This window comes from Python bivittatus, unplaced genomic scaffold, assembly GCF_059951505.1.
Source record: "Python bivittatus isolate LINGU-HERP-01145 unplaced genomic scaffold, Pbiv_v1 ctg000080_np1212, whole genome shotgun sequence".
NCBI lineage: Eukaryota > Metazoa > Chordata > Lepidosauria > Squamata > Pythonidae > Python > Python bivittatus.
Window position 1 is genome coordinate 36,856,055 of NW_028277035.1, and position 26,165 is coordinate 36,882,219.

Below are 26,165 nucleotides of genomic sequence, written 5' to 3' on the forward strand. Positions count from 1 at the left end.
GCATTAAAAATAGTATCTACTTTTATTTGCAACTTTCTCCACCATACTATACGTAGATTTTGTACAAAACTTTAATATAAATTCCTCAAGAAATATTTTTAACTTTAACTGTTCTCGTTGTTAGTTCTCTGTGCAAGTTCTTTTAAACCTGTGTATGCCCAATTTATACAACATCCAAAAGCATACATTCTTTTTCGGATGTATCTCAGAAATAGTTTCTTGTGTGGTTTTTGGCCAAAGAAATAACGCAGATTAGCAAACTGTGTTCAGTGTTTCCATCGGTGCTACAGCAGCTGACAGATCTCATAAATTTGTTCTCACAGAAATCTGTGAAAAATCTGTTTTGCAGCCGTAACAATGAGTGTTTAGTTGTTAATAACTATGGGAGATGATGTAATGTGTTGCTTTAAAAGAAATTAACTGAGGACTTCAAAACATCTTTAGAATTTTTTTTAAAACTATGTCTGATTTTCCTGGGGTTTAAAGTCTATCATCTCTCCACCACTTCCTTGGCCTAATGGGTTTGTCTTACAACCTTAGAACTGTAGCAATTTTTAGTGGTATATGTTCTGAGTATTTAAATCAAGAGGCATCTTCCTGCATCTAGCTTTCTTCATTATTATAGTGCCATGTATTTGCTTATTTAAAAAAAATGTAGTCAACCCTGCTGTTACTCTGGCTTGCTTCATAGTAAGGAAAATAATATCTTCTTTGTCAAAAGCAAGTAATTACTAATGAGATGTAAGTTTCAGTACTGCAAATTGAAACCCTGCATAGTTCTCCTAGCTTTCTGTCTGAAAGATGGTTAGAAAAAAGAATCAGTTTAGGTTCCACTTATTCTAGCATGACTGATTTATTTTTCCCGGTATCAGGAAATTGTGGATAGTTTCACAAAATAGTTTTTGAAGAACACAGTGGCTGTTCCTAAGATATGTTTGGTAGTTGGAGGGAGGGAAGGGGGGAATCTCTTCTGGATTGCAGCTTCTGCCCCCACTCCATTAACCTTTTTTTGATACAGATTTAAAGAGACTTCTAAACTACCTATAGTATAAAAATGTATTTCAAAAAGGCAATTCATAAAATGCCAATAAAATCAGACATCAGAATCTATCACATCTTGAAATCATGTTCCTTGAGCCATCCCATCAAACATTTAGGAGAAAACCACTGAGAATCAACACATCTTCGGGGCTCTTGCGAAAGACAGCAGAGACAAAGAAGGACCAAAGCGATGTGTTCTAAGTGTACAAGCTCTTGCCTGGAGCTAAAACTGGCTGAGTGATCACTTTTCTCCCTCCTGATTGCTTTCAGCCCCCAAGGCAAGTCCTGCAGTTCAGGATGCCTGTAAGGTGAAGCCCCAGCCTCCAGAGGAATCTCACCAGAAGGCCCAGCAGAGTGAAGATAGTAGCGAAGATTCAAGCGATGACTCTGACTCTGAGGAAGATGCAACATTCACTCAGGTAACCATAGAGAAATCTGTGGGAGAGGAAAGACTTTTCTGTGCTCAGCCATCCTTTTTTACAAAGTTGGGGGGGGGGGGGTTTTTTGTTTTTCGAGACTGAATGTTAAATGTTCAGGTGGTGTTCTTTGTAATTGGCTGTTTTAGCACTGAGGAGGAGAGCAAGGGGCTGAAAGGGGGCTTCTCTCTTAGGAACGAATCGGTGAATAAATAAAGATATAGAGTATTTGGTTAGTTTTATTATTGCATAGGCATTGTGCAGAAGTAGGCAATCGAAAAAGAGATGCACGAAGATATAGTATAATTAAGAAATATATTGCAAAAAGCAGCATTCCTTTCTTTTCATTTTTTTTCCAGCCACAAACTATTACTTAAACATTTTGCTTACGTTTAATCTTTTACAGTTCCTTTTATCTGAGTCATTTTTTCCCAGTTGTTTTTTAATCAGTTCTTCCATATCTCTTTCCTTGGGAGAAAAGGCAGGGGGAGCAACTTGCAACCTTCGCTGCTGGCTTCCCCGTTGACTTTGTTTGTGGGAAGCTGGCAGGGAAGGTCACGTAACTGCGGGACGTTGCAACCGTTGTAAGTGTGTGAGCTGGTTGTCAAGCACCTGGTCGAGATCACGTGACCATGGGGGTGCTGTGATGGCTGGAACTTTCCAAGGCCATCGTAATTTCGAACCATTATTAAACAAATGGTCGTTAAACAAGGACTACCTGTACCACTCATTCAGCGCCATTGCAACTTGGAATGATTGCTGTATGAGTGGTCATTAACGGAGGACTACCTGTTAAGGAGAAAGTGGACACCCTTGCCTTGTACTTTTACATTTTGAGAAGCTTGCAGAGAGAGTTCCATATGCTGTTATATTTGTTGTCACTGATATATGCTCTCCACCTAAGATTGGAATTATTCTCCAGTATTCATTTTATCTAGAACCTCCAGTAGAAAAGTCCATTCCAAGTTGTCAAAGGCTTTTTCCACATGTAAAAATATTACTGCTGCCTTCTTTTTCTTATTGTTAATACATTCTAATACATTTTAAACAAATCTGGTATTATCCATCCTCTTCCTCTTTAGAATGCAACCTAGCTGGTCTGTATGCATAATTTTAGGAATGCACTTCTTTACACGCTTAGGTAATATAGTGCTGAATATCTTATAATCAACATTAAATAAAGAAATTGGTCTATGTGGCTGAGGTTCCCTTTATGTATTAAAGTTACATATGCTTCTTCCCATGTTTGGTATTTTTGTTGTTTGAATTTCATTCATCGTCTCCATTTCCTCCTCTAACATTTTGTAATATTGGGCCAGCAACCCGTCTGGGCCTGGTGCCTTTCCAGTTTTGTTTCTCTTGATTGCTTCTTTGATCTCTTGAATTGTTACAGGTTGCTTAATATTTGACTGTGGTCTTCTGTGAGTTCTTTAAGTTCTGAATCTTTAATATATGTTTTCAAGTTTTCCTTGTTAATTTTATGCTTAGAATATAGTTCCTTGGAAAGCTCTACAAGTTCTTCCGTTACTTCTGATCTTGTATATAACAGTTTATTTATTCCCTTTCTATATTGCTATTATTATTGTCATTATGTTTCTGTAATATTCCTTCTTGAAACCAGAAGTCATAGCATTTCATTCTTCCTCCATATAAAGGGCAGGGTTTTTCCTTGGAACCACAATATTAAGATTAGATTATGATCTGTGTATGTCATTGGGCATCCTTAATAAATGGTGTGAGAGCCTTGGAGATACAACACATATTGATTCTTGAATACATTTGATGTCTGCCTGAAAAAAATGTGTAATCTCTTACTTCTGGATTTTAAGTCTCTTAAGTATCCATCAAAGCCAACATGTCCATACTTTCTTGGGAGCTTTCCTCCTTTTCCCCCTTGAAATAAAATGCTGCAGCTATTCCAAGTTTCTCCTCTTCTTCATCTACGGTATCCTTCCCAATACCAGAAAGTTTTTTGTCCATTGAGTCTTTCATATAAAGAGGAAGTCTCTGTGATTGTCCCAATGGTTATTCTTGTTTCTAAAAAGACTTCCAATACAAACAGAATCCTCTATCTCATTTATTTGCTTCTTAGTGCTCCTGTAAGAAATGTGAATTGTCTCCTTTTTCTTACATTCTGGGGGAGACATCTTGAAATATTTGAATATGCTTCCCTTCTATAATTAAAGGTGTCTTAATATGCTTGTTAAGGCCTCAGGGCCAAGCTCCAAAATGTGGGTGGATCAGATCCCGCCAGGTGTTGTGCTACAGGGTCAGCAATGGCAGACCCTTCCTCTGCCAACCCTGATACCTCCTCAGGTCTTTCCTCGGCCAGCACCAATCCCTCTTTGACCAACATGGGTGCCAAGAAGTGGTGAATACTCCCCTGGTCTGAGAGTCCTGCACTCCATCAAAGTATGTGCCTTACAAATAAACACCAAGTTGCTGAATCTGCAAGGAAGCCTGGCACCTCATTATGGGCAATCGCTGAGCAAGAGAAGCTTCAACTATGCATACTTGGGGAGAATATTCAAACTCCATATGTTTTCTTCCTCCTGACTCCTGCTACGTTTTCCATCCCAGCCTGTTCTTGACTAAGTCTCTGGCTTTTCCCTCAGCACTTTTCAAGGCATTGTGTGTTTTCTGATTACAGGCTGACTGACCTACCTTACATCTCCTCTTCAGCCTTCAGTAACTGTTGTATGCATGCTCTTGGTTCTACTTCCCAACTCCACTCCTCTCATCTCTTCCATCTGCCTATGCTCGTACTTTCCTCATGCCTGTTCCTGGCCTGCCTGTCACTGTTTCTGCAGCCATGCTCTCCTGATGCCTTCACAACTGCAAATGCACTGCTCCAGCTGCCCATATCAGCCTTCCGCTCATGCCTCTCCTTGCTTCTCCACCTCTGCATCTTCTGCCAAGCCCTCTCCTCAGTGCATGTTTCTGTCATAGCACCTCTGCAAGTCTTGCATACAATCGCTCGCACTCTACCTGCATCTTGCCTAGTCATTGCATGGGCATTGCCAGGATGTAAAAATGAGGTTTTAGAATAGCATACCCTGTGTAAAAATTTTATGAGATACTTTTCTTCTTTGTACAAACATGGAATTTGTCCTGAAAATGTACTCAGTATCTGGAAAATCTCCATTTATTTTAGATAGTCTTGCATCAAAGTTTTCATGTGGCTTTCAAGATCTCCTTTTCCAAAATCTTCTGGGACACCTCTGAATCTTACATGTAATTCTGTTCACTGAAATTCTAATATATCCATTTCTTTCCATTTCTTGGCGCTTTCAGTCTTGAGCCTTCAAATTTTCTTGTTTTTCTTTTAACTCTGTATTTTGCTGTGCATTTGCTGTGCACTCTCCATGGTGTTTATAATCTGTGTTTTTAAATCAGCTCTCATATCCTCCATCTCTGTTTTCAGATCAGCTTTCCTATCTTCCACTGTATTTATGAGCTTCTGTTGCCATTATTGAATGGTCTCATTCAGTCCTGACATTTTTGCAATTAGTTTCTTGAACATTTGATTAAGCATTTCTAAATCAGATTCTTCCTCCCATTCCCTCCTTTTCCTCTCCTTCAACATTGTTTGTTTCCTTTCCCTTTCCCTTTCTTCTTTGTAAGTATTAAAAATATTTTCCATGTGCTGTGTTTTCTTGTACTGCTCCACGCTTGTAATTCTTTATGAGTCACAAGCATTCACAGAAGCAGTTAGTTAAAACCCGCAACTTGCTCCTCTTAACAAATGGTGTTAATAATCCAAATCCAGATCTTAGTTCAGATCCAACTGCTGTATGAGCTGAATGGAATCTATTTTTCAAGCACTTTCAGTTCCAGAGCTGATCTTGACTAAGGTTTTTCTTTTATAAGAAGAATTTGCCTCACACCATGTTGTTTGTTGCTGCAGTCAGATCCTTCCTCCCTCTTTTCTCTCCCTCCACCTCGGTGTGGGAGCTATTAGGAAAAGTTAACAAAATTGTTATAATTATAAAATCCAATGCAGGAAAGTAGTTGTAATGGTAGGATCCAGTACAGAGAAACAGGAAAGAGAAAAATCAAATGGTTAGTTCTTTTGGAAATTCTTCCACTCCTTCTGCTGGAAGAAAAAGGATGTGGGAGGTTAACAGCATCAGGTGGTCAACTTTGAAAAACCACATTTGTGTGGTGTTAGGTGGCAAAAATGTGGCCTGGTATCCGAGAATCTTAGCTTAACTCTGTGCCTTAAATGCCTAGGAATTAATAAAAATATCAAACTTCAGAGCAGGAGAAAAATTTCTGCCAACAAGCCACCATTCCATACCACCACCCTGAGATTCCTGCCTTAGAAATTGTAATGGTAACTGCATTGGAAGGGTGAGGCCATGAAACAGAATTGTTTCCCTGCTACCTGATTTGCCGCTGCAGTTCTCTATACCAGTGTCTCTCACCTCAGCAACTTTAAGATGTGTGGACTTCAATTCCCAGAATTCCCCAGCCAAAATCTGGAGGTTGAAGTCCCCACATCTTAAAGCTGCTGAAGTTGGAAAACACTGCTCTATACCGTTAAGGATACCTCTTTGGGATCATAGGAAAAAATGGAGTAAACTGCTGTTACCTCAATTGTTGGAGTAAGGGGGTGCATTATGGGTAAAGTGATACTGACAGCAGAAGCAGCAGCAGGTTCAAAATTCTAATCTAGCAATGATACCTTGGCTGTCCAAGTAATGTCTGTAGGTAGGTAGAGTCTATTCCTGTCCAATTATATTTTCTTTTTCTCTTCCCTATTTACAGAGGTTAGTGACTCAAGTTTTAAGTTCCAGAATTGGCAGTGCTGCTTCCTAACAAAGTTCTTGAGCAGAACTGCCAATTGCTGCAGTTGCTTACTGCAAGTTGGAAATCTCCAAGCAAGAAATGGGGGGAGAGGTCCAGAATAAGATCAGTGCAGGAAAATTGCCTAGACAGTTCTTGATGACTGAATAGTGTGGAGGATTATATACCGTCAGATCTGGCTTTATGTACAGAGAGAGAGAGAGAGAGAGAGAGAGAGCTTTATTAAGATAAACCTTACAAAGCATATCTGTTTTTTTTAAATATGTTGAATATATAAATATATACTCTATGTTGTTGCCCCAGATGGTGAATATGAAAAGTACATGGGAACACACACATCCTCCACAAAAATATCTAGCTTTTAGAACTGGTCAGGAGAAGTAAATCTGAGAGAGGATTTTGTGTGACAGTTTAAAAAAAAGAGGAGAAAGGGTTGCAGGTAGGAATATAACATTGTACTGTAAAAACAGTTCAGTGCTTGTTTACTTTGAAATATGCCCCATTGAGTTTAATGACTTTAAAGTAATTCTAGTTAAGATTGTAGGCTTCAGCAGTTCTCCTCCACCTCCCCCCACCCCCCGCACTGCCCTGTAACATTATGCCATGTGGGAAAAGTAATTGTCTGTGGAGTTGGCCATTAATTGCTATTGATTCTGAACACCTTAAAAATATGAAGTGGGTGGTTGACAGAACTCTCAGTTGCACTGAGTTCAGGAAGAGGCTATAGGGTTGTTGTCTGAGAGAATCTCTTCTTTCTCTGTTTTAGTGCAGGAAGAGGACTGTACATACTCTGGGCCAGAAACTGTCCGTTATTAGGTTTTGGCTTTGGGTTTTTGAGAGAGGGGCCGGTCTGGAATATATCATCCAAATTCTATTCCATTACATAAATTTGCTTTCATAATTCTGAATCTCTGAAGATATGAAATGTCTCAGCAAAGGAGATATGGGCAGCTGGAAACATTCGGGATGGGATGGGACGGGACGGGACGGGATGGGACGGGACAGGATGGGATGAGCTCTGCACCAAGAAGAAACTAAATCTGCCATGTATACAGTAGACAGAAGCCCATCTGTGCATACTTGCTTAACATTCATAGTTTATCCTGCCTTTTTCTTGATTATGAGAAGGGGAGAAATTTTGCAGGGGATTCTGGTCTTGTCTTGTAGCTCTTTGGAAGTGTTGATCTTGAGACTGGAAGCCTTATATGGACTTTTTGTTGAAAGAAGAAAAGACTGAACTGATGATGAATAGATCTGGGGATTTAAAAAGGGTCAAAGAGGAAGGGAAAAGAATAAGATAGCAATTACTCGATAGAAGAGTAGGAATTATAATTCTTTGTTTTCTTTTTTCACTTCACTTCATTTCATTTCGTTTTTCTTTTTTATATTCTTATTTTTTTCTTACTTTAATTTTTTATACTTTTATTGTATTGATATTTATATTAAAAAAGGGAGCGTTAGTCTTGGAAAAATTCAGCTCTGCCATTTCTCTCAGATAGATCCTGAAGTTTCCCCAGGCGCTTCATTTCTTTCCATTTCTTTTCATCACCTTAAGAGGCTAGAATCTGCTTTTAAAGAAAAAAAAGAAAAAAAAAGTGGCAGACGGGTTTTTCTCTAGAGTGCTATATTCAACGCAGTACAGTTCCAATGCAGCAGCCCAAACCAACCAACAAAAAGAGAGTAAATTAAAAAAAGTGTTCTACCCTTAAGAGTAGTAGCCTATAGCTAAAAGACAAAACAGAAACAGCCTTCAGCATGAGATCTATTCTATGTCTGTTTACAAACACAATAACATTTCCAACTAAATGCCTTGCATTTGTCCCAGATGAATCCCTCTAACACTCTGTAGTTTGGATTCCATTTCCAGCCCCAGGAAGATGATGCAATCGCCACAAGGCCCTTCAGATAAGCTTCCCCTTCAGGACAAGACAAAGACTCTTCTCTCACAAAGGTTTCCATATCTTGAGCTGAAATCCCCATCCCCACCCCTGTTTTCATGGCGTTTCTCCACTTGAGAGCAAGCCAGAAAAGGGGCAAAATTGAGAAAGCCCTTCTATAACACTAGTGCTGTTTGTGCCAAAGGGGAGCATAGCACTTTTTTGGACATCTTAAAAATAGCCCTGAGACTACTGACACTAAGTCCTAATCAGCATCCTAAATATTTATAACTCAACCACACACCCCACCCCCAGACCTCCTTGTGGTTATTTCAGATGAGTTAGAGAGACTCTTAGAAATTATAGGCTGGAGTAAGACAGATGATATGGCTAGCCCTGATGGCAGACTTAGTTTTTCTCCTCACACCTTTCCTTCTAGCCAAGGAAAATTGGCTGAAACAAGATATTGAGCTGCTTGGTGGTTATGGAGCCTCTTGCAATGAAGGTTCCATAGAAACATATAAACAAGGTCTGTTGGCATCTTGGAAACTAAGCAACTATAAATGTGTAGGAATGCGGAGGGAGGTGGGGTTTTTTTCACAAAGGAAAATGATTGAAATTTGCAGATCAAACACCATCTTGGAAGCTAATATAGAAGCAGATTACAGTTTTTATGGTGTTCCCTCATTTTGAAGCAAAGCCTTAGGTGGGTTGGCACCAGAACAAGTGAAGGAATACCTGCTCCAATTCCAGCCTGTCCATATTTTAGGCCATTTTCTGTTTCTATAGAGCTACCACCAGTAGGAGCTATAACATGCAGCCTGTGTATTGAATACTGCCATAACCCAATTCCTACACTTACCAAGCCTCTAGAAAACAGCTGAAACAACTGGTGATAGTGGAGTAGTCAGATAACTGATTGATGATGTGCTATCAAGTCAGCATCAACTGTTAGTGACCACATAGATCAATTTTCTCCATGACAATCTGTCCCTAACCTGGACTTTCAAGTCTCCCAATGGTGCACTCATCACCACTGTAATTGAATCTATCCACCTTGCTGCAGGTCTTCCTCTTCTTCTCTTTCATTCCACCTTTCCCAGCGTTAGAGCCTTCTCCAGAGAGCTAAATCTTTGCATAATGTGTCCAAAGTAGGATAATTTGAGCCTGATCATTTGTGCCACAAGTGAGAACTCTGGGTTGATTTGTTCAGTGATCTATGTGTTTGTTTTCTTGGTTGTCTGCAGCATTCACAGAAGTCTTCTCCAATACCAAACTTCAAAAATGTCAATACTCTTCCTATCCTGCTTTTTCAAAGTCCAACTTTTGCTTCCATAGAGTGCACAGGGAATACCCTGGTTTGCACGATTCTGATCTTTGTAGGTATAGTCACATCACAACATTTGAAGATCTTTTCCAAGGCCTTCACGGCTGTTCTACCAAGTCCTAGTCTGTGGCGTATTTCTTGATTGCTTGTTCCTTTATGGGTGATGGTTGATCCTAAAAGGGAGAAGCTATCCACCACTTCAGTATCTTCATTGCCAGTTCTAAGGCTGGTGATTCTACCTGTCCAGGCAACCAAATTACTGATTTAATCCCCTTGAATCAAGAATGACTCTGTCCTCGCCACAGTCTAATTCTACAATATTTTATTTCTGTAGAAACCAGCTCAGATAACACGGAAACCTGCTCTCATTCCCGTGAAAAGCCCGACAGCAAAGAATGCAGGGATCACATCAGGCAAACCTCAGCCAGCAGGGAAAGGGGGGACAACCCGAACAAAATCAGGCGCTGTCCCTGTTCCAGAAGCCTCCGAGAGCTCAGAGACCAGCAGCTCTGATTCTTCAGATAGCAAAGAAGCTGAGAAGCCAGCAGCGCAGGTAAAGGGAGAGGTCATTCTGCATACAATAAGCCGTTCTGCAAGAAGGCTGTTCTCAGGGTATATCAGATACCACAGGTAAAGCCACATGGGTCAGGCTAATCTTGCAGGTTCCCTTCTTGGAACAATGGTGGTATTAACATCTGACATTGGTGGGGTTGGCAATACAGTGGCTCATTTTTTTCTGCGATGCAAATAATGTAGAAGTTTATATAAGTTTTGGAATGGCTAATTGCTTTAAGGATAAAGCAATTTTATCTTTAAAGATAAAGATGAATATTATACAGGTACCCCTCAGAAAAGAATTCTGTGTATATACTGAACTTCTGGGAAACAGCCAGCAATAGAAACTGAGGCATCCTGAGCAGATTTGCATTGTCTGTGACTGATGGCAATTGAGTACTGTTTTTGTTTCAGACGCAAATGTCTGTTATTTCTAAGAAAACACACATTTTAAAATGCATTTCTGGTTGTGTATTTTCCCTCTACAGCCCCCTATTCACCCTTTTTTTAAGCAGATGACTGGTAAAACAGCTATTCCTTCAGGAAAGGGTGTACAGACCACCTTGAATACACCCAATGCTGCTTCCAGCAAATGCCAAAGCCCTGCCACAAAAGCGACAGGGAAGGAAGGACAAGCTCCCTCTCAGAAGGCTAAGCCAGGGCAGGGCCAGGTTCTGGCTGCTAAGTCCTCTGGCATCACCATACACAAGGAGAGCTCCTCAGACAGTTCCTCAGACAGCGAGGAAGAAGCAGGAGCTTCGACAACAGCCAAGCAGCCTGCACAGCCTGGTAAGGGAGTCCAGATTCAATCAGGGGGTGGGGGGAGGATCTCTTCAGAAATACTTGAAAGTTGGAAACATAGTGAAGAGTAGATATTGGAAGCACAGCTTGTTAGGCATATAAGGTGGCATTACCCACACAATGCAACTTGCTGCTAAAATAAAAAATGTTGCCCACTTGAGGCATGTTTGTGTGAAAATCACACCTCTACATTTATTTTTAGTTTAAAAAAAAAATTGCTGAGCTCCTAAAATCCTCCTTTCTTTCCTTGAAGTGTTCCTCCAACCTCCCCCAGTCTTGGGATATTTTCAGTGTATTAACTGTTGGGCATAACAGTTCATGTATCCTTTTTTTCAAATATTTTTTTATTGAAAGTTTTAATAACAATAGTAAAAGAAAATACAAACTAAACTCAGAAGGAAGGGAAAGGAAAGAAAGAAAAAAAAGTGTACAGATAAAGAGAAAAGAAAAAAGAAATATAAAGTAGCTTCTGATCTTCATCACAGCAGGCAGAAACAAAGTTAATAATCCATCACCCCCATAACATTACATGCAAGTATCTCTTCTTCCATCCCTTATCCATATGCAAATCCATAGATTATTAACATTTCAGTCCTAGTGTCAGCAAAAAGTCCATAAAAGGATCCCAGATTTATACAAACATGTCTTATTTTAACCTTGGTCAAACAGACCAACTTTATACTCCTTCCTTTTGCTTTTAACAATCTTAATATTTAGTTCATTCAGATGCTGTCATAGGATTTGATCTCCCATTTTTCTTTTTCCCATCTCGAATATTTCTTCAAGACTTTAACTAACTTATTTTGTAAGTCCAGTAAAAAGTCCTTATCCAGGTCAGTTTCTTGGCTTGTCATTTGTACTTCTACTTTAGTTGTTTTCTCTGTCTTATAGTCCATAAATTTTTATTTTCCAGTAGTTCTGCAAATTCTTTATGTTCTGATATTTCTGCATCAGACAAAGTTTGTTTCATCTCTTTATCTTGTAAATCTTCCAAGATGGTCTCTTTGGCATCAGTAATTTCTTCTTTAATATCTTTAGGTCATAATCTATTCACTGAAGCATGCATCATTGCTGAGATTGAAGCTGCTATTTTTTGACGCCATTCTTCAAAAATCTCCTGAAGTATTTCAAACGTCAAAGTGTTTTCTGTCATTTTGCAAGATCCAATGCTGACCAAAGACACTTTTTCACTTTTTTTCCTTTTCACCTTTTGCCTTAGTCCCCTCTAGTGTTCAGTTTCTGAAATTGTAAAGTCTCAAGTTGCTGTTTTGACTTAAGATAGACTAAACAAGTTGGTTCCCACAATTGTGCTGTTCATTTATATAATTATTTCCAAAATCTTATAGCAAAAGTCCTAATATTGCATTATTCCAAGTTTGTCTGGTCCCTTAATTCATTTATAAGTTTCTTAAATCATATTCTTATTTAGCTTTTTGCCACTTATTTCTAATTTGTTAAGTTCTTAAGCTTATAGTTAATTTTTCTTTTATTCAAGAATAAAGGAAAACTCACCAGGTGGCTTTTCAAACTTGTCATTTTGAAGATTTCTAATGTCCTTAAGGTAATTGAATAGGTAATTTCTAAAAATGCTAAGAAAGTGAGTTAGCAAACTCAGTGTCCTTTAAAAGGCTCTGCTGCAGTTGAGAACATGACAGCTCCCTTTGTCTCCTGGCACTCAAACCTGAGGGAAACCGCTGTCCTGTAGTCTCCTTGTGAGAAGCAGCTGTCTGGAGCATAAGTGGGTGATCTTCTGTCCTCTCCTTGTCTGAAGAAGTTCTGTGGGACCAGTCTACTTACCAGACCATTGGTCTTAGCTGCAGTTGTCATCTCCACTCATTCGGAGATGTCTTAACTCACCATTCCTCACCTGGAAGCCTGCAACAGTTCATGTATCCTAACATTAAGTCACTAGCATCAACAAGTCTGGTTCAGACTAACATCTCAGTTCTTCTGTATTGTTGCACAGCTTTTACAGTGGTGATGGATATAGGCGGTGGCAAATAGTCATGTACACTGAGTTACTACAATACAATAGGGGAAGGGAGAGGATTGTTTCTTTTCCGTTTTCCCATTGTCCTGTCCCAGGCCAAGCACACTCAGTCACATGGAGAGATGGTTCTTCTCTAAATGGTGTTTTGCAAAATGAATAAATGGGTGGCAAGAATGCAAGTGCAAACACGCACACAGGCAGAAAAGAAACAAGTCCCTCCAAAGTTTAGCAAGCTTGCCTTGAAAGACTCTCAATCCAAAGCGGTGGGCAGAAGAGTGGTCAGGCAAGGTCCAAGGGCCAAAACTTTGTAGCAGGTTCGTCAGCTGGTCCAGTTCCAGAGTCAAGGTCGGGAGGTTTGCAGATCAGGAGTCAGGGCGCATAGAGTGGGAGTTAACAGGTGGTTGTCATCAACAAAGAGGCTTGAGCTCACTGTTCTTCTTAAATAAGAGCAGCCCCGGTGTGGCTCATTTGGAGGATAAGGCTTCTTCCTTGCAAGTCTGAGGTTTCACAGAGCGCCTTTGCACAGGGCACCCTTGCAGTAGGAAAGGGTGGCAGCTCAGCGTCTTCATCTTTGGAGACTGGTGGCAGCTGTGCCTGCTGCTTACTGGACAGCCCCCCTTCCTCTGCCTGCGGCTGCTCAGACAGCAGTTCATCTGATAACTCTTGAGATCTTCAGAAATAAGAATCTGGAAGTAACTACTGATTTGAGAGAATCTGAACAGGATAATTGACTGTGGTAATTTCACAACTGCTCCAAGGACCTCTTTCATTGCATAACATAAAGGTGCCTCTGCAGTTGCCATCTCATGAACTTTCATGAAACCTTTATAATAACCAGGCAAAGCTAAAAATGGTGGAGGCAAACTGTGTAACTGGGCAATGAACATAACCCTTAATTTGACTTGATCTTCTCAGTTCCTGCACTCTTTATGTCACAGCAGCTTTTCAGTCTTTCAAAACCTCTGAGGCCACTCTTTGCTTTTTGCAGCCATCCAGCAGAAACAAGAGGCAAAAAAAGAATCTGAGAGTTCATCTGAGGAATCCAGTGATGAAGATCTAGAAGCTTCTCAGGTATTATTTCACTATCTTGTGCACAAGTTCACTTAGGCTGCATTGGATATTTTGTCTCATCCTAAAAATTTGTTGTAACAGAGAGGGAGGGAGGAAGCAAGCAAGCAAGCAAGCCGGGCACCTGAGGGTAGAGGTAGCAGCAGCTAGGAAGGAGTATCATCCAAGTTGTCAGGAGGATCTGTTGTGCTGGTGAGTCCAAGCATGGGCAACCAGTAGTACTGAGAACCAGATGAGCGGCCTGGCCTAGTGGAGAAAGTCAGGATTCAGTGCCAGTAGAGTTGTTGGGAAAGGCCTGGGATGTGAGCAAGCAGTCAGACATCAGTCCCAGAAGAGGGCAGTCCTGAAAGGCCTGGGTGCTGGCAACAGGTAAGGACTGGGACATGGCAAGTGGCCTGACGAAGATGAAGAGCTGCAGCAGCAGTTTTCATTGGCAATTTAAGCCGTGCCTTAGCTATAAAAGTTGTCTTTATGAGCAATGAATGGTTCCAGCTGTAGATCTTTGACGCATTAGACTTGCATGCAAGCATGGGACTGTAGTAGTCACCAACAACCTCCCATATGCATGTTTAAGAGGGGCAGGCAAATTTATTGTGTAGGTCATAAATCCATAAAACATATAAATACTTCCCCTCCTTTTCTAGAAAATGGAAGCATTTAACAGCTCCCCCACTCCCTTTGCCTGTGCCTTTTTTCAACGACTCTGCTGTCAGCCTACACACTTTTTCTTGGTTTAGCCCACACATTGGAGAACCATGGGGTTGCCTTCACAAGCTCATTAGAGGAAGAAAACAGTTTTGGAGGAGCCTGCGCTTGCATGGCTGTACATGTGCAGCTTAAGCCTTGTGTTCTGTTTCTTTTTTCAAGAAAATTTCACAGCCCTCTTCCTTCCATTTGTAGCCAGGGTATCACCTCTAAGCTCATGTATCCAAGTAGTTTATTGTGGGGCTGAAGCCATTTGGGGAGGCACATTTAGAAATGGTGCGGGGAAACCTGAGTCCCATGGGGATGAAAACTGACCAACTTTATCTAAAACAGCCTTCCCTATCCAGACTCTCACACAGTGTTAGGAGGGCAGCTCTTCCCAAAATTTCCAGCCAGGAAAATGGGCATCAGGCTTGGAAGGCACTAATAAAAGCTTAATTCTCTGATAGATCTTTGTTTCATGCCATCAGTCTCACACAGACACACACACACACTTGCCAAGACATACTGTTTGCTTCATCCTGTGTGAATTAGGCATTCAGAATGACAGGCTGAAACTCCTTTTCAGAGGAACGAGTTGAAAAACACATCTTCCAATTTTATGTGTCAGCACTGCTGTGAGGTTGTGAAAAATATAAAACTAAGCAGACACTTTGCCAATTGAAAAGAGTGGGGTATATCACTCTGTAACTGCCCTTCCTACTCATCTATGTGCATATGTTATTTCTCTCTCTCTCTCTCTTTTCCCCACTCCTAGTCCCTTCTAGCAGGGCTATCGGGTCCTTCCAAGATCCAGGCATCCACTGTGGCAGCAGGTCCTCTGATATCCAAACAGAGTTCTGGGAAAGCTAGTACTCCAACAGTCAGTGCTCAGGCAAAGGCTTCTGGGAAGCCAGCTCCCGCTGATAGCACATCGTCAGCCGAGAGCTCTTCAAGCAGTAGCGAAGCTGAGGAAACCGTTATCCCAAAAACAGGTTGGTTTTGAAGGAACAGTTGGTACAGAAGACTGAAAGAAAGGCATTCTTTCGGAATTTAGGAACTATCTATATAGTCCCAAGCCTCTACATGTTCATTTTTCAGAGGCAAATGGCCTCTAAATCTCCCCTTTTTTTCAGAATCCAAGCTTACACAGTCATTTCAACTGGGAGAAGATTTTCTGGGTCATGAATGGATCCTGCTGCATTTATTTTTCTCCAAAACTTAATATGCTTTGAAAGATCCTCTGAGATTTGTCCTATGCAGAGACATTGAATGGTTGGGTGATAGCTGCAGATTTGTGATCTTATGATGTAATCGGCTTGGCGATTTTTTCTAAATGAAGATAAATTTTCTGCAATAGGGTTGTGTGGTTTATGGAGCATTCGCCAGATTTTGAGACTGAGGAATGTATAATTCTTAATGTAATACAACATTCTTCAATTGTTAGGCTAAAGTTTGAACCAAAATCCTGAGATAAAGCTTTTTTTTTCCACGCAGGAGAAAGTTGCCCTACTATAATTTCTTTTTCTTTTAGTTGGACAGGTTAGAATAGAAATACATCTAGCTAGCTGTAACTGTAAAATAGTTCCTTAAATTAGAAAGTATCTGTTTTAAAAAGTTAATTAGACCTAGCCTTCCCCAGTTTTTCTTCCAAATGCGTCAGGTCTGCAACTCCTAGAATTTCCAGCTAGCCTTAACAAGTACTTTAGATGGTTTTCCTAGAGAATCTTCAGTTGCCCAATACTGTACTTTATTGCTGGACTTGGTCTCCGTACAGCAGAGGTGATGTAAGGAGCCTCAGCTTTTTATTTTGAGTTGGGAAGTGGGGGCTGATCTTATTTTATGTATTTATTTTAAAAATCTTGAAAGCCCTATCAGTCTCTGCTGTTTTGGGCAGTCTTAGGTCCAGATCCTCAGACTGTGCTGAGCGACAGAGTCATGTCTACTGCAATACATTTTTGTCCTTAAGATTCCAGCACTGGTGGCAAATCCGTTATTTGTTTTGTCCTTCAAGCAGCTGGTGAGGACAAAAGGAGCTAGTCCCTTTTTATTCACTTTTTCATTTGAACATATGCAATGGTGACCCTTGGATTTTATTATTTGAATTATTATTATTATTTACACAAGATATCTGTATTATATGTGATTTTTTTCTATCCTTATTTAGTACAATGTTGGGCTTAGATGGTGTTGTGTGAGACAAGTGGCCTTCCAGATGGTTTTGGAGCCACATTTCTGATAGTCCAAATCAGCACAACACAGCTCACAGTTGAATAACACCCAGATACAAAAGGTGTCTCATACCTGCACTAAAATATCTGGGTGGGCAACTTCCACCCAGTCAGTAAACACAGTTTATTTTCTTTCTTCAGTTTGGGGGCATTGGGGTGATGAAGGAGGTAGGAGTGGATGCAGTAGGGTTAACTTTGGGCCCATGGAGGGGTGGTTAGAGTAATGTTTTCCTACTTAAAATAAATATTAAACCTCTTAAAAATGTAATGCAGCTATTTTGAGCCTCTGTTCTTTTTCTTTAATGCATGTGCTCAAAATCACCAGTTTGCCACCAAATTTGTTGCATGGAGAAGAGGTGAACTGAGATCCGGCAAAATGGATCTGGGGGAGCTATATTCCTCCATAGGACACGGGCTATTCATCCCTGATCTAATTCTTTGATGAATATCCTAAACGAAGATGTAGGATGCCCATGTAGTGCAAATTCATTTGGCCATCCCTATTTTGAGCCAATAAATTGGTTCTGCAAGCATATATATTTTGTTCAAATTTTCCCTGCTGCTCTAGCCTGAACAGAAAGCTTTAGAGTGTTTGTCACAGCCCTAGTATCTAAAATGAGGGGTCTGATTCTGCTGACCATATCAGCATCCCCATTCATTCATGTTTGAAGAAAAGGAAAAATTCTGCCCTCAAGACAAGTGATTAAAATAAGGGCTGGCTGACAAGCTCACTGATGAGGCTTTGGCTGCCATCTACTGGGTGTCCTTAGAAATATGCCAAGCTATTTTCGTACTGTGTGCTCAGAGAAGGCCTGAAGGGAATAAGTGATCAGCATAGATTTTGCCGATTAGTCCCAGGAGTGCTGGCAGAGAGAATACTTAGCATACCTGTATGTCAATTTCCCTTTCCTTTTCTGCTGCCTGCTTAAATTATTCCCTAGCTTGCTAAATGGAGGTGGCTATGAAAGCTTGGCCAATAAAAACAATCCAAAGGTCTATATTGTGCTAAAAGTGGAAGATCAATGGACTGTCCAAAAGTGTTGTTGAGTTGGATCCCTTTTTTTGTTTTCTGGCAGCACTGGGGAAGCATTTTAATGCCGAGCTGAGTTCTGTCCCGGTTCTGGGGCCATTTGATTTATTAGCAGTAAAGAGTCTTGTGGCACCTTAAAGGCTAACCATCAGATGCTTTATCATTTTACTGCAAAAGGCTAACAGTTTGGAGCATGAAGCCCAAGAGATACTTTTATATGGGACATACTTTGAACATCTGCATAGATGTGCCTCAGAAATCTTCTCTTTGGGTTGCTTGCTCTAAGGTAGCCCTGGCCTGATTCCCCTAAAAGGATGTAATGACAGATCCCATACTTCTCAGCCTTTAGCCAGGTTGCCTAGTAATTTTAAGAAAAACACATCTGGAGAGCATTGGGTGGAGAAATGGCATTTAAAATAGCTGTATGACCAGAAGATAGGATCCTGTAGCTGAGAATTCCCTGGAGCAAGCCAGAATGGGAATATAGCAGTAACAGTAAAGCTGTAGATTGTAGCGTGCTCAGTCAGCACCTAGAAGGCAGCGCAGCCCAGGGAAGCAAAAAACTTTTTTAGCTTGTGAACACATGCCACTTTTTAAATATCATTTATTCATATTACATTATGCTTTGATGCTGAGTTGGAATGATTTACCCACGAATTGGCAGTGATCTATAGGCATCAGGTTTTTAGCCGTTGCTGATTTGTAAAAATGTGTTTCTACAGAGATCGTCTCGTTGCCTTCTTCTGGAAGGGAAGCGGCGGCTGCTAAGGTGGAAAAGGGGGCAAGAAAGCGAGGACTGAAAAGCACCAGCTCCAAGGCTCCCCCAGCCAAAAAAGCTGCAGCAAAGGCTCAGAGCAATGGCCAAGCCCCAGGGACCTCTGCGGTACAGTTGCCAGAGTCACTCACCCCATTGTCCAAAGCTGCCTCTGGGAACAAAGAGCAGGCTGCCCCCCAAGTTTCTCTGGGAACCCAGGAAGATGCGCACTCCAACCCTGTTGGGAAGGCCAAGATGTCCAAAACTGGAACAAAGGAGAAGTCGTCCAAGAAACGGAAACTGGCAGCTGGGGATGCTGACCCAGAGGTTTCAAAGGGCAAGAAGCTTAAAATGCAGAGTGGTGAAGAGAAGCTGATAAAGAAGAAGAAGAAGAAGAAGAAATCCAAGTCTTCAGACAACATCAAATCACCAAAGAAAAAAAATGTGAAAGAGAAGAAGTCTGATAAGAGTGAGAACACCATCCCTACTCCATTTGGGCATATCTAAACCGTGTGCTAATTGATGTTCCTGGCCCTATTTTTCTCACTATTCAGTGCATTCTGCTGCCCCCATGTGGGCACATGAGGAATTGCTTGCCAATAAGCAGTTGTTACCAATGCAATTTTCATTTGTGTTAGTAAAGGGAGTAAATCATGACAGAAGGTTAATATGTGGAGAAAGGTTTATTCAGTATGATTCAGTATGTGCAACCCTAGCACTGCTGATGTCCCCCTCCTTATACCTATGGAAGGATGCTCTCCCAACAAACCAACACGTTTTAAGTCTAAAGAAAAGCAATTAAATGAAAAGGGTAGGCAAGAAGGCTTCTCAGAAGATATATTTAGGTCTCTTCTTTAACATTCTTCTGCTTCCTGTGTTTTTCAGCCTCTTCCTTCCTCCTCATTGTCTGGGCTTGCTCTGCTTTCACTACTTCCCCTTTTCTGAGATGCTCTCAGTTCTTTATGAGCCCCAGGATCTGAACTGATTCCAGTCATCTGATCCCACCCTAATTCCTTTTTGTTCTTGAAAAACCAATGTGGGTCCAGAACATTTGGATGCACCAACTTAATAGATCCCTTAAAGTGTGATGTTACAATGACCTATAGGCTGTTTGGTGTGTGCATGTGCCTTTGAGTCAGTGTTGATTCCTGGCCTAGTCCCTGGGGTTCTCTTGGCAAGGTTTTTGCCATTGCCTCCTTCCTCGGCTGAGAGAGAGTGACTGGCCCAAGGTCACCAGCTGGCTTCGTGCCTAAGGAGGGACTGGAACTTGCAGTCTCCCGGTTTCTAGCCTGGTGCCTTAACCACTGCACCAAACTGGCTCTCCTGTTTTGGTGGGGTTTTTTTAATAGAAGAGCAGAGTTTAAACCAGCTCAGAACCAAAATTAACAACAAGCTTAACCTGCTCCGATACTTTATCCCCGTATGAGTTAGCCCATCAGATTAGTCTCCCTCTGGCACTATCCCAAACAAGCAGTCCTGTGGTTTTGGATTTGTTCACCGCCCCTGAATAAAATGCCCCTCAGCCCTTCCAGTGGCGGCAGTGCTCTTGGCAGGACGCTTCAGGGGAGTTGAAGCAGCAGCACTGTAGCCCTTCAGTGCCATGTCTTGGAACAAAGCACACACTGGCCCGGGTGCAAAATCCAACCCTCCTATGCTTCACCTGTCTCTATATGCTGTTGCCACTGATTTCTTTCTTATTTTCTGGATGGAACAGATGGAGGAGGTGGAAGAGCCCTAGCGAGGATGCGTCTTAGGAAATGGCTTCCTTTGCTATGTGGCTTTAAAACTGAAATGGAGCCAGCCTTCCCAGCTCGGGCATATGCTCACCATTTTCCCAGATGGAGCAGAAAAGGATGCTTCAGCTATGAGGGCTGCTGAGTTTGGTTGTATTAAGCAGTAACCGAGTAAATTATGAATATTGGTGCAGATGAGTCAGTGGTATTAAGGCCGCATTTCGAGAGCTGCTGCAAACACTAAGAGAGAGGGAGTTGCTGGAGCATTATTAATCTTGCTATTCAAAGAGCATCTTCAGCCAACGCATAGTTCCTGCTGAGGCATTTGAGCTTCTTCCTCATTTGTTTCCACATGCTGGGCTCTAAGACAGAAATGGTCACAGGCCTCCTCTAGCAAAGGATGAGGCTATAGTGGGAGGATGAGGAGGAAAAAGGGACTCGGATTTTGCTGATCTCGGTTCAAGTTATCCTCTTGAGGGAGAGAAAAGCCATTTATTTCTCTGCTTTACTTCACTTGACTGATGCGTACTGAAATAGGCTATAATGCTCTAGAAATGTACATGTAAAAAAAGGAGTGGAAACTATTTGTCACATATAAAGTCCACTCAGATATACTGTTCTATGTACGTATTTGTCCCCTTTTAGATTTTCTGATTTTTATCCTATTTTTGCCAGGGTCTCATGTGAGTCTGAGTAAACAAATAGATAAAATATATTTGTATAGGTATACACGTATAAAGGGACTCTTGAGTACAGAAATAGCATTGAAGTTTGGTGCTTGTTTCATTTACTTCAGAAACAATGTAATCCATTCAGTATCCTAGTCTGAAAAAAATAATTGCTGTCTTAGATTTAGTAACCATTGTACTTTTTTAGTACAATAACTTTTGTAATTGGTAATGTCTCTCTAACATTGTTGTGTAAGAATTCTGGCCATTCCTCCATAGCATATTGCTCATTCCATAATCCTGCCACAACATTTCCATGGGGTTTAGATCTGGACTTTGGCCTGACCATTCCAAAACATTGAATTTGTCCTCCTTCATCCATTATATTGTAAACTTTCTTGTATGTTTCTACATTTGGGATCATTGCTTTGATTTGTGAATTTCAGCTTCAGCTAACAGAATAGTTGGCTGATGCTGTCCTGCAAAATTCATACTTCCTTCAGGGATGGCAAATCATCTAGGTCCTGAGACAGAAAAGCACCTGTCAACACATGACACTGTTACCTCCATACTTAACAGTTGGTATGAAGTTCTTGTTTTGGAATACAGTATTTGGTTTCCCCCATAGCCACTTTTGACTCATCTGTTGATAGAACATTTCTGTGGAAGAAAAGGTATATTTTGGCCAATTTGAGGTGAGCATCATTGTTCTTTCTTGGCATTGGCTTTCACCTTGCTAAGAAAGAAGTTCATCTCTCCAATGAATCCCATTTTCATCCAGTGTTTTTTTGATGGAGTTATGAACATTGACTTCAGTCAAGATAAGAGGGACTTGGAGATCCATAGAGGTTCTTTTGGAATCCTTTGTGACTTTCTGGATGATTTTATGCTGCACTTTTGGAGTGATATCAACAAGACAACTGATCTTGGGAAGATTCACTGTTGTCCCAGATCTCCATTTCAAGACTAAGTCTCTGACCATGAATCAGTGGTGCCTTAATGGTTTTGTAACCTATTTCAGACTGATAGGCAATGACTTTTTTTTAATGGAAGTCTTCAGAAATTTCTTTTGAGTAGGTCATGACATGCCCCTAGAATCTGTGTGGTTAGAATACAGGAGGGTCATAGCTTGAGATTTATATTAGACAGGGCTATCCCAAATTAATCCTGATTGTGTAATGATGCACTCATGCTACTGGCCTGGTTTAACTGAATTGTTTTAACTGGGGGTGGAATTACTTTTTCACATTAGAACATGTTGGATGCTCGTCTATGAAACAAATGGAACAAGTACCACACTTCAGTGTTTTTATTCACTCAGACTCTATATATATCAGTAGGTAACATTCAGTGGTAAAGGTATGCAAATATCTCAGAAGGAACATATTTTTTTCACAGAACTGTAAGTCTCTTGCAGTTCAGTATAACTTCTATAGTCAACATTTCTTTCCCTCTGGTTTGAGCTTTTTTTGCCATGTGTTACTAATTGAAAGCACACTGAGCCACAAGTTCTGTTGTAGTTGTCCACCAACTTACATAACAGAGAAATGGTGTATTTCATGTGTCTTTGTATGATCTCAATTCCTAAGTGCACTTAATTGCATTGCTGACTGTTCGTTGACCAGCAATACAAGGCAGACACACCCAACAAAATCAGACTTGTTCTGGTAGATTCTTCCTACCTGTTGATAGAGATTTTTGCTTTTTCTGTTGGAAGTTGCCTTGAAAACATAGAAGTATATGCTGTTCTTCCGCAGCATGTCTCATTGTCCTTAGTTGGCATGGTAGGAATTTGTCATTCAACAAATCTGAAGGTTGGGAAAAGCTTCTTTAGATCTGTCATCCACAGCTCTCACTTGGGACCCACATTCTTAAGCAAATATCTCTCATACTGCTAATGGGATGATGTCTTCTAGAGCTCTCGTTTTTAGAAATCCCAGAACTAGATATGTCCCCATGCTTAATTTTGACCAGTGTGTAAGGGCTTTTAGGATATGGTTCTTACACTTAGAATGCTGTTATTAAATTGTACTGAACATCCAAGACGTATAAGCCTGATGAACTTTGTGGTTTCCTCTGCTAGCCACTGCGGCTAAGTAGTAGCCCTTCTTGCCCCTGGTGACTTCTAACTAAAAAGGCTAATCACAAGTACCACCTTAAATTTCTCCCCTATTCTTTTGTCCTATGCCCAAATTAACATTACTGTTCCTTTCAGGAGACTCTAATGATAAATCAGCAGCCTTGGTCCTCTTGTCAATGGATTCTCCAGAAAAACTTGCTGGCCTTAAAAGTCAGGATATGTCTGTAGGAATGGGAACCTAATCATGAGTTACTAATGTTCTTTTACTCTCCACTGTCCTCTTTTTACTCCCATTGCACTGTCTCTATAGTTCTGTCTTGCTTTTGGAGGCTTCCACCCTTCAGTGGAAGGATTTATAAGATCTCTCTCTATTACTCAGAGGGGGGAAGGGAGGGCATTCTATGGCAATCATAGCATCTACCTTTGACCATGCTGGCAAGGAGTTTAGGAAGCTAGGTTCAACATATTTAGAGGGTGACTCTTTGGAAATGGTAGATTAGGATTTTTATTCAGGTTTATTTGAGTAAGAGTTGGACCATCTCTTCTACTATTTGAAGTCACTCCAGAATAGTGACTTAAATTTTAATGAAACCGCAACATGAATGAAAGCAATACATAGTGAACTCAAGTAAAAACACAATATGAAATCAGATTATAGATGCTGAAAATATTAAATTCTCAGAGGAACACCATCTTGTTTCCATAGATGGAGCAGTCTCAGTGTGGCTATTGCTTTTAAACTAGGAAAAGGAGACATGGAGCTGCAAATGGTCAGCTGGTGCATGTTCTGCATTAGTCTTATTTGTATGTCCAGATAGGGAAGCAGATTTGGTTTTACTCTGACTATGCTTTGACTGCATGGTGTTATCATTGGGTTTTAACCACTCTCTTAGCCAAATTCAGAGTTGCACAACTATGATGATGTGGACTATTATTGGGATTTTCTGTGTGGTGCCATGGATGTGAAACGTGAACATTAACATGGTACAAACCAGTCTTAAGTGTTATCTTTGTGTCCAGTTCCCAAGTCTGGGAATTAGCCTCCTAGGAATTCTTAGAAAATAACAGCACATGGCTGCAGCTCGATCGACAAATGTGCCTATTGGTTTAGGAAAAAAAGGAAAGGTGTGTTGGGTAGTGGTGATAATAGCATCCTAGTGTCAAAAGGATAAGAAGCATTATCACCAGTTAGCCTTCTGGTAAATGGCTATTTTATAACACCAGACCCACAACAGCTGTTTTTGTGACATTATCCCAGACACACTCTCAAAAGCCCAAATATGCCTGAATTATAGTTTGCACTGTGAGATGAAATGGGGAGAGGCACAGAAAAGCTATTTTATTTCCCCCGCTCCTCCCTGATGCTCTTCCCCCCCAGCAAGCAATCAGTAAAAGTTCCTTGTGGGCTGCTTAATTAATTAATGCTCAATTGCTTAATCCTATCTAATGTTCTTGCCTTTACTGGACTTCCTTACTCTCCCAGCTATTTTGCTATCCCAGTTAGTGGGACGGGGGGGCAGGGGCTGAGACCTCATGCCAGGACTACATCAGCAACAATGCAGTGAAACCTCATTTTAATGGTCCATTTGGAGGAGAAGGTTTTGAAGTACATCACTGAGGCAATTTATAAGCAAATGATATAAATTGCTGTAGAAGCCATTAAATGAAGGAAAATTAATTTAGCTGCCTCATCTGGAATATTCGGATGCAAAGCGTTTTTCCATTATTTGGGGAGATACTTGAATGGCAAATTGGTCCATTGCACTTGAAGTCTGCTAAATGAGGATCTGTTAAAATTGAGGTTTCTTTGTATTTAGTTTTAGAAAAAATTCAAATGCAATAAATAATGGATTCTGGTGTGAATCTGAATGTTTGTAGAAAAACAGCTGAGTTAGCACTAGGTTTTTCCAGCACAAACTCGGCACTCATTCACAACATGCAGGTTCTTTTTCTTTAACATGACATGTTGCAGTAGCCATTCCTTTAAATGGCTTTGAAATCCAAGATAAAAAGTATCTCTGGGAATTCAGTACAACTGTTCCTGCACTTAAAATCATTCAAAGTTGGGAGTGTGCTTTCAGGTGGCTCAGTCATGTTTTTTTAAAAGATGCAGTCTGATTTTTTTTTTTCTCCCTGTACCATAAATGTTTTACAGAGAAAAAGAAGAGCAAAAATGTGGAGAGACTTGATGCAGATGGGACACAGAAGAAAAAAAAGAAAAAGAAGGTAAGAAGACCGTTCTTGCTTTGAACTGTTTTGCACAATGCTATCTACCTATGAATGAAAGCATAGTCCAAGTTGAACTTGTCTCAGATTCAATTTTAGTTAGGTAATTTGATGAACCTTAATACTAAACCAGTATGGAAATGAGAGTGCAGAAGGAAGTGCACCCCACCATTAATTGGCTTTGTTGCAGTCCTAAGCAGGTATTACAGCATATTGAATGGAATCAGGTAGACTTTCATATATAATTTTTATTGAAGCTATATTACGAACTAATATAAAGTAAGGAAGGGAAAAGAAAAAGAAGGAAAACAAGAAAAAAGCCAAAAGTGCAAGAAAAGAAACAAGTTGAAGAAAAATAGAAAAGAAAGAAAAAAGATATAAAGAAGTGGCTTCTGATATTCTTCACAGCAGTTATAAGTACAAATATATTTTAATCTCTCTCTCTAGTTACATCATAACACTCTTTCCATAACCTATCCTATCTAATCATCAAAACCATAAATCACATTTTTTTTTCATTTTTATGCAAAAAGTTCATAAGAGGCTTCCAGTCAGCAAGAAATGTAGATAATGTATTTTCTCTAATCAAAGAAGTGAATGTAAATCTTCCATGGCTTTTTTCTAACTGTTTATCCATTAATCCTAAAAGGGAAAGTTCCAATTTTGATTGAATATTGATCTTTAAAATCCTCTGTATCCAAGTATGTATTGGAATCCAACATTTTTTAGCTTTTTCACATGTCCACCAAGCATGATAAAATGTCCTTTCGTGTTCATATTTCCAACATACATTTGAAATGCCTTTATACATTCTAGTTAATTTCTCTGGTGTCATATACCAATGATACATAATTTTAAAAATTCTCTTTGAGATC

At 40.4% G+C, this 26,165-nt stretch overlaps 1 protein-coding gene across 4 annotated transcripts in view; it reads left to right on the forward strand.

Annotated features, from left to right (window-relative positions):
- The window catches only part of TCOF1 (treacle ribosome biogenesis factor 1), a 60,832-nt gene that overhangs the window by 30,051 nt on the left and 4,616 nt on the right, over positions 1-26,165 (forward strand). For 3 of the 4 annotated variants that reach the window (XM_025169504.2, XM_025169503.2, XM_007432788.4), the window contains exons 10-16: positions 1,312-1,460; positions 9,805-10,023; positions 10,514-10,814; positions 13,805-13,887; positions 15,347-15,563; positions 18,552-19,052; positions 25,220-25,290. In XM_025169504.2, coding sequence (XP_025025272.1) covers positions 1,312-1,460; positions 9,805-10,023; positions 10,514-10,814; positions 13,805-13,887; positions 15,347-15,563; positions 18,552-19,052; positions 25,220-25,290 — 1,541 coding nt within the window. The remainder of the gene's footprint in view (positions 1-1,311; positions 1,461-9,804; positions 10,024-10,513; positions 10,815-13,804; positions 13,888-15,346; positions 15,564-18,551; positions 19,053-25,219; positions 25,291-26,165) is intronic. The other variant, XM_025169505.2, reaches the window with a different exon arrangement.